This window comes from Myotis davidii, unplaced genomic scaffold, assembly GCF_000327345.1.
Source record: "Myotis davidii unplaced genomic scaffold, ASM32734v1 scaffold329, whole genome shotgun sequence".
NCBI classification, from domain to species: domain Eukaryota; kingdom Metazoa; phylum Chordata; class Mammalia; order Chiroptera; family Vespertilionidae; genus Myotis; species Myotis davidii.
This window is the reverse complement of record NW_006300374.1, coordinates 25,462-34,346: the sequence shown is the minus strand read 5'-3', so window position 1 is coordinate 34,346 and position 8,885 is coordinate 25,462. Positions and strand designations below refer to the sequence as shown.

At 40.3% G+C, this 8,885-nt stretch overlaps 1 protein-coding gene across 1 annotated transcript; it reads right to left on the bottom strand.

The window, feature by feature from the left end:
* Positions 1-202: 202 nt before the first annotated feature.
* PRSS58 (protease, serine 58) lies at positions 203-5,807 on the bottom strand. Its single transcript, XM_006777074.1, has 5 exons — positions 5,768-5,807; positions 2,433-2,571; positions 1,960-2,216; positions 439-578; positions 203-352 (listed from the first exon to the last, which is right to left on the bottom strand). Exons 1-5 carry the CDS (start codon positions 5,805-5,807, stop codon positions 203-205), a joined length of 726 nt encoding a protein of 241 aa, XP_006777137.1.
* Between the last annotated feature and the right edge of the window lie 3,078 nt (positions 5,808-8,885).

The following is an 8,885-nucleotide window of genomic DNA, read 5'->3' as shown; positions in this document are numbered from 1 at the left end:
GAGTTTGCCATCTTCATGGAAAGGGGAAGTAGAAGGGTTGTTGCATATAATCATAGTACAGGTATGTACAAGTCACCTCTGTTGGATAGAAATGAGACAGGTATGCAGGATGGAACCCAAGGAGTCTATTTAGATTTGCTTGTGAGGCTGGACATGGCTACAGGCTGTGTCAAAGTCCAGAATTTTTTCCTGCTGAGGGAGCTCAGTTGTTTCGGATTGTATTTTCAATCCAGGGTATGTAGTTAAAGATTCTGGTATAGATGCCAACATCAGCTCTCAAAACACATCCATCAGTAAAAGTGAGGATTCCTTGAAGTATCCCATTGCAGACTGCTGGGGCAGCTGTGACTTCCTGCCAGGAAAAAGGAAACTGGGTTATCTTTCTGGCAAAAGGCACCGGAACAAAATGGGAACAGGAAGGTATTGAGAGTAGCTTACCTTGCAGGGCCGCCTTCTTCCTGGCACAATGCCCAAGCACAGCATACTTTTTGTGATGTCATAGCTTTTATAAGCATTGCGGCAATTAGTCTTGGAGATAACAGAGATGTTCACATTCTGCAATGAATCAGGGTCCTTGGCTATAGGAAAGAGAGAAGTAAAACGTCCTCAGATACCAAACCTTCTCTTCTTTCCCTCCTCTTCAACATATTTCCTCTTCTCCCAGCAGAAAGAAAGAGAGGCCAAATACTGAGAGAAATCAGAACTGAGGCAGCTAGGACAACAGGAAAGTATCAGATTAACAATTTCTCATGATACAACTATCTCCTTACAAAATAGAATAAACTCTTGGAAGCTGATTTCTGCAATGAAATGAAGCAAATTACTTTAAAATTTTTCTGGAAAATTAAAGATTTAAAGAATGTCCTGTGAAATTAAGTTTTATTTATTTATTTAGCTTTCATATTTTTTATTCGTCCCATATTTTACATTTATCACTGACTCCTTTTTAATTTATTAAAATATATTTGACTTGCAATGTTGTGCACATTTAAGGTGTACATGTTGATTTGATACGTTTATGTAGGTAATATGATTGCCATTGTAGCAATAGTTAGACTCAGTACCACGTCACGTAATTATAATTTTTTTTGTGGTGGGAATAATTAAGATCTAGTCTCTTAGCAAGTTGGGTTATAATACAGTATTGTTGTTTATAGTCATAGCTATGAACAGTTGATAGAATTTGCATGAAAATTTTGGAATGGGATAGGCAGTAGACAGGCACAAAACTTAGACAAGAGAAAGCTGTATTAACATACTCAAAGTTGTGTGTGTGTGTGTGTGTGTGTGTGTGTTTAATGGAATCTGAAAAGTGTGACATAGAAGAAAGTTGAGTTAATGTAGTTCAGTGGCTTCAAATTACATATAGAGACTTTTACTGGTAAAATCATGAGAGTCACTTTTTAATTTGCTGAATACATGAGAGAATGTTCAGAATATCACCAGTTCAAAATGTTTCAGAAATATTTTTCTTAAACTTTTCATTATTTATGTCTATCACAATCTTGCATAAGGAAGGTCTGCCTGATTAAGCAAAATATCATGTATGCACCTTATGTTTAATACATAAGTATTATTTCATGATATTTAAAGATAATTTTCTTGATTGCCTGGAATAGTTGAAAACATCTAATACAGGTTGTGCCACATTTTAGAGTTAAGAAAATTGAGGGTCCATGGGAAAGTGGCCCATTATCACACAGCAAAATAGGACCAGAATACAAATGTCTTCTTTCTACCAACACCACTTCTATTTTATATGAAAGCAAAGATGATAGAAAGATACAGTGGAGGAAAAGGCTTGAAGGACTCCCTAAGTGAGGCATAGGGAGAGGGTAAAGGAGATAAAACTGAGGAATAAAGAGTTTAAAAGAAAGAACTGGGAAAATCATAGAAGCCAAGAGTAGGGAAGAGATAGAAGCATGTCTGATCCTGAGAGATGATCTTAGGGTCACTCACAGATGTCACATGTGTTGTAAGCCCAGGTGGAGACCATGCACATGGTGTTTTCGCTGGGAGGTTCTTTGGGCAAGCTGACCAGTTTCACGTAGTCATTGACTTCAATGTATCTTTCCAACTTGATCAACATTAGGTTATTCTCAATAGAAGTGATTGAGAAGTACGGATGATTAATCATCTTCGAATAGCCAACCACTTGTACATCTTGTTCAGTGAGGCTTGATGGGTTTGTAACCCCCAATACCACCTTAAGATTCCTGGAACAATATGGGTGTTCTTGAGAGGACTTAACAGAGATGGCTTATCCACCCTTCTGGCCCTTTATTAGCTCCTCCCCACAGACTTATTTCTCTATTACTGAACATCCCCAGAAGGCCTCCCTAAATCCCGTTTAATTAATCAGACCCAGGCAGGGTCCTGTTCCCAACCTGAGCACCCCAAGAATAGAGGGTCATTGGGGGCTTATTACTCACAGTAAGTTGCAGCTTGAAGCTGTAATCACCCACAGGGGGTGGATCAGGACTCCAGTGCAGGGCAAGTAATCAGATTTCAAATAGACCAAATAGGGGGGAGTGAGGTCATGTATGTAATCTGGGTCATAGGCCAAAGCACCTAGAAAAGAGAAGCATAGACAGGAAATTCTAAGATTTTTTTCAGAGATCACTTGAAAAAACAAAGGAAAATTCCTTAATAGACCCAAATTTCCCTATCCTTCTCTCCAGTATCTTCAACTGTAAGCTGAATTTGTAATCTGGCTTACTTTGTTGTAGAATATTAAGAAAACTAGAGGCCTGGTGCACGAAATTTGTGCAGGGGGGAGGGGGATGTCCCTCAGCCCGGCCTGCACCCTCTTGCAATCTGGGACCCCTTGGGTAGGGTCCCTAGGCCTGGCTGGTGATCAGGGCCTATTGGGACTTTCTTTACCCCAGCTGCCAGCTGCCAGCAGTTGGCCCCGCCACTGCCACTGTTTGCCATTTGTGTGGTGCTGTCCCCTCCCCATCCCCTACTACCAGTTGCCTCCCACTGTGGGCGACAGGAGTGGGGTACAGTTGCTTGGCTGGCTTTGGCCTCCCTCTGTGGGGCGATCGCTGGCTGGTCCCACACACCTGACACAACGTTGTTGGCCAGTGGCCTGGGCCTCCCTCTGTGGGGCAATCATGGGGTGATGGCAGGCCCCCCCTCAACCAATCACATAGCACCCGCCTTGGCTGGCCTGGCACCAGTGCGTGTCATAGCGTGATCGTCTGGAAGGTCATCTGGACCGTCGTTCTGCTGTTCGGTCATTCAGTTGATTTGCATATTATGCTTTTATTATTATAGATGATAGAAACATATTTATTTCAAAAGATAAAAGGTGTTTTCCCTTTCAGTCATCAGTACGTATTGTTTGAATGAAAACACAGGCTTCTCAAATACCTTCCACAATTTAGTGGACATATGTTAAATTAACGCTTAAAGAACTTCACTATTTTTATCCATTTTAGAATGCTTTAACCCATCTCATCCCGTCCTCCCAACAGCTATGTAAGGAAAAACGATACGAGCCATTTAAAGAACAGACCAAATACTAACAGAGTCTAAGGAGGGGAAATCACCCATTCATTCAAAAAGAAAACCAGGCTGTTTGAAGTGCTTGGGCTATATAGTGAAAAATACAGATAAATATCTCTGCTCTTATACGTTCTAATGAGTGGAGACATTCAGTAATAACAAACATAATATACAATAAATGAGACAGTATGTTAGATGGTGATTAGTGCTTTGGAACAAAAGTAGAACACGGAAAGAGGGGAAGGAAGTAGCGCGCGCACGCGTGTGTGTGTGTGTGTGTGTGTGTGAGTGTATGTGTGTGTGTGTGTGTGTGTGTGAGTGTGTGTGTGTGTGTTGGAGGCACTGTGCAGTATTACATCAGTAGTCAGGGTAAATATTATGGACATGAGGGTTGAACAGTAAAATGAAGCTGGGGGAGGGAGATAATCAGATATTTGGGGAACAGGATTTAGGCAGAGGAAACAGCTGGAGAAGAGTCCTAATGCCTGTTTAAGGAGCAACAACAGAGGCCAATGTGACTGGCATGGTGAGTGAGGGGGACAAGAGCAGGAAACAAGAGAGGACAAAGAAGTGATGCAGAGCTTTAAAGGATGTGGACTTGTCTCTGAGTGAAATGGGATGTGGGATGTGTAATGAATGAGTGATGATAGTTTCCTTATGGAGAAGTGTTGAGTGTAGGAGAGGCCTATTAGGAGAATCATTTGATAATCCAAGCAAGAGATGGTGGGTTGGCCCATGGTGAGCAGTGGAGGTTATAAGATATTATTGGATTTAGATTTGTTTAGAAGATGTAGTCAACAAAATTTTCCAAACAGATTGAATGTGGCATGTGAGAGAAAGAGGATTTATAATTACCTCCAGGGTTTTTGCCTGAATATTGGAACCATGCCCCGACAAGACCTCATACCAAAACCAATCCTGTTCTAGACAGGTTCAGGGTCAGCTCTCACTGTTCCTTAGGAGCAGTTCTGGTATTAGGGTTCCAATGTCCATGCCTCCCCACAAAGCATGTCACAGTCAACCTGAGGTGAGGCAGACAGGCAATATCACAGGAGGAAACCTGGTGGGGATGGTGGCAGCAGTGAGGGAGAGGGAATCAAGCCTACACTTGTAGTCTGAAATGTTGTTCCTATCTTTATTCACAGTCAAGTTTTCAGATTAATTAAATTTGGCTAACTTGAAATAAGTAATTATTCAAATAGTATTAACCAAAATTTTCATTTCATGGTAAAATTGCTTAACATGCAATGAACCTATAGCAGTCATATTTTTGTGCAGAAAAAATAAAAATTTAAAGTAATCTAGACTGCATTATAAATTTTCCAAAAGCCTCCTAATTAAATAAAAAAGGGGGGATAGTGGAAGAATACCATGTAAGGAAAAATATCCTGTAACTAAATTACATCTAGAAAATTTTTTTTCTTTCATTTTGTAATGCTAACATCAAGACACCCATGAAAAATATATGTGGTGTCAAAATAAGCCAAAGGATAATCATTTGGGCCAATATAAAGAGGATCCCCCAAGTAAAATTTCCTTTATTAACCTTTGGTCGAGAATACATTTGTATATTTTCAGAAGACAATTTCAAGACCATGTGGATTCCTGTAACAACGGATCCCAGAAAGCCAGCCACAAAGACAAGAGAGACAATTCAGAGATAGAGATGGTGAAGATGCTTTGCCATGCTAGCAGTCAGTAGCTGTGCAGCCCTGCATGGTGCCCAGGACCAAACCAGAGAGGACCCGACCTGCATTTGTCCACCATCCAGAATCAGCATTTCATTGCTGGCATGTACACATGAACTGTCAAACATTGAAACTTGGACTCAGAACTGTTGGACATTGATTTGGGGACTTAAAAATTTTTTGTTCTTATAGGCGCCACCTCTGTTTGCCCAGACAGTGGTAGCTGAAACTACTCTTCCATTTATTATTATGTAAATCCTTGCTGATGGGCTAGTCTGCCTTTGCAGGGGGTCGCCTGCCTAAGGGCTATGCTATGGGTGCATCCCAGAATCAATAAAAGCTTGGTGAGGCCTGAGCATAGGAGGAAGTCCTTTGGGACTTGCCGCCTGGTCCCCCAATATTGCAAAATTATCTCGTGTCTTTTTCTCTCATTTGTTGTGAGGCTCCTCTTTCAGATACCGAACCCTACTCCACGCAGAACGTGGAGGGAGTCTTACTCAACAATTCACCTTTCATGCTCCCCCAGGACTTAATATTTGGTAAGTAAAGAAAAAGGTGCCAACACTCACGAGGCAGATTCAAGATCACCCAGAAGAGGATAAACTTCATAATGATGTCAAAAATCTTTTCGGAGGATGAAGTTCAACTCAGAGTCTCTGGAAAAGATGAAGAGAAGAGAGAGAGAGAGAGAGTAAAGGACTAAATAAGATAAGGCAAGAGAGGGCTGGGAAAAATTATCATCTTAATTCTTTCAATGGCAGGATTCAGTTCCAGAAGAAGTGCTTATCAGTCAGAGTAAGTGGTGGTATCAAGTGTCAGAGGAGAAGAACAGAGAACAGATGTAGAGAATAGATCAGCGTTTGTTCTGCATCATATTAAAAAGTACCTAATCTGAGAGATGTTGAAACTTATAGTGTGTCCATAGCCTCCTCCTCTCTGGTCCTTCCTTTGTCAAACTCTGAAATCATATCCCTCTCTGAACTACATGCAGGATACTGGCCCCACCCATCTATGTGATGCTAGCCCCTGTTTGTGTGCCCTTGACATTCATCTCCAGTGGCTATAACCCAGCACTTTGTACTGACCTCAACCACTCTGCCTGACATTAAATACCTCCTCAGGTATATCAGCCCTTTCCTTCATGTCACTACTCACCCGTTTATTTATTCAACCAGCCAGCCCATAATTTATATTATGCATCTGACTCGTGCTAGGCTCTGTGCTTACTGTTGAATTTGCCTAAATGTGAAGACACTTTCTGCCTTCAAAGAGCTTTTAGGCTAGTGGAATGATAGGGACATTAAAAGGCAATTACAAAACAATGTATTTAGAGCTAAAAATCTACTATGCCACTGTCTAGGTGGGAAAATTTGCAAAACACCTCTTTATTAAATCATTCATGTCAAATGTATAAGGAAATCTTAAAACTCAACAATAAGGAAACAAACAGCCCGATTAAAAAGGGGGTCAAATATTTGAACAAACACCTTACCAAATGTCTGCTCAGGCTGCCATAACAAAGTACCACAGACTGTGTGACTTAAGCAACAGACCTTTATTTTCTCACAGCTCTGGAGACTAGAAGTCCATGATTAAGTTGCGCAAGTTCAATGTCTGGTGAGAGCTCGCTTTTTGGCTTGTGTGCAGGAGTCTTTTCACTGTGGCCTTTCCTCTGCATGAATGCACAGAGGGAGAAATTCTGAGCCATGTCTCTGGTTGTTTAGTTTTATAAGGACACTAATCCTATCAGATTAGTGCCCGCTCCCTTATGACCTCATTTCACTTTAATTAGTTCCTATAGCCCCTATCTCCTAATATAGTCATACTGGGGTTTTGGGACTTCAACAGTACATTTTGGGATGACACGATTCAGTCCATAACAACAAAGAAGATACACAGATAGCACATAGCATATGAAAATATTCTCAACATGTCATTAGGGAATTACAAATTAAAACAATAATGAGATACTACTACATCACAGAATGGCAAAATACTAAAAACACCAAATGTTGGTGAGAATGTAGAGCAAAAGGAACTTTCATTCATTGCTGGGGAATGCAAATGGTACAGCCACTTTAGGAGTTAGTTTGGCAGTTTCAAACCTTGGAAGCCACCAATAATTCCTTAAATATGTGAATGAACAAAGTGTGGTACATTCATACAGTTCATACAATGGAATATTTATTTGGTGATTCTTAAAAAATGAGCTGTCAAGTGATGAAAGACATAAATGCATACTACTAAGTGATATAATTCAGCCTAAAAATATAGCTTGTGTGATTTTAATTAATGACATTTTTGGAAAAGGCAAACTATAGAGACAATAAAACTATCAGTGGTTGACTGAGTTTGAGGAGAAAGGGAGAGGGATGAACAGGTGGAGCACAGGGCATTTTTAGGGCAGTAAAATTATTCTGTATGGTGCTTTAATTGTGGATACATGACACTGTGCTTTTGTCAAAACACATAGCAATCTATAATAATAAAAGTGTAATATGCTAATTTGACCGGGCGTCCTTCGGGACAAAGCCCGGGCTGCCTGGGAAGCCTGGGTCCCAGGTGCCTGCTGGCAGTGGAGGGAAGAAAGGCCTACTCTTGCACGGATTTCATACATTGGGCCTCTACTGTATAAAATAAAGTGCAAACCCTAATGTATAAACTGTGGACTTTAGTTAATAATAAAAAATCAATATTGGTTCATCAGTTGTTTTGAATCAAAGCAAGATGTTAATAACAATAGGGTTTCTCAATGGTAGAATTCAGGTGGTGGGTATATAGGTAAAAACTATAAAATTCTTTCAGCTTTGCTATATATTTAACATTTTTCATAGTAAAATTTGGGAGAAATGTTTTTAAATGGAAGTAAATTACTTGGAGCACAGTGCTAAGGACACCTCTTTAACCTACAATGTGTGTAAGAAAGCAATACCGAGAGTTACACTTGGGGCTTAGAGACAAGGAAGGAACTTGTCTGGCATAAAAAGAAGAGAAAAATAATTCGAAAAGAAGAAAGGCATGTAAAAGCATGAACATGTGAAATAACATGGAGTGTTCGTGGAACTATGAGTGTTATAAGGGGAGTATGAAGAGCTGGATGGAGAGATAAGCAGGGATTCAATCCTGAAAAGCCTTATTAAATAAGCCTTGCATATTTAAGATGTCAGAAGTCTTTACTGTGTAGAAGATAAGGAGCCAATACATTCATTATTTAACAAAACTCTATTGAATATTGTGGAAGACAGACCCAAAGGCCCATGTTTATGCCCTGCATAATCCTCAATTGCCTTCCCTTGAGTGTGGGTGGTACCTGTTACTTGCTTCTAACAAATAGAATATGACAAAAATTAGTTGATGTCATCCCCATGATTATGCTTATATGTATGACTCCACCTTGCTAGTATGCATAAGAGAAATTCTTCTCACTGGCTTGAAACAAGCAGCCATGCTGAGAAAGCCCACTTGGCAAAGAACTGTGGGTGGGTGGCCTCTTTGTACTAAGGACAATCTTAAGGACTTGAGGGCAGCATTCAGTTGATAGTAAAAAGTGAAGGTTCTGTGTCAGAGGACCATAAGGCATGGATTTTGCCAACCACTTGAATAAACTTAGAAACAAATTCTTCCCTGGAACCTTCCTAGACCTAAAGAAAAGACCCAGGTAAGGTTTACCTGGATTTCTGACTTACA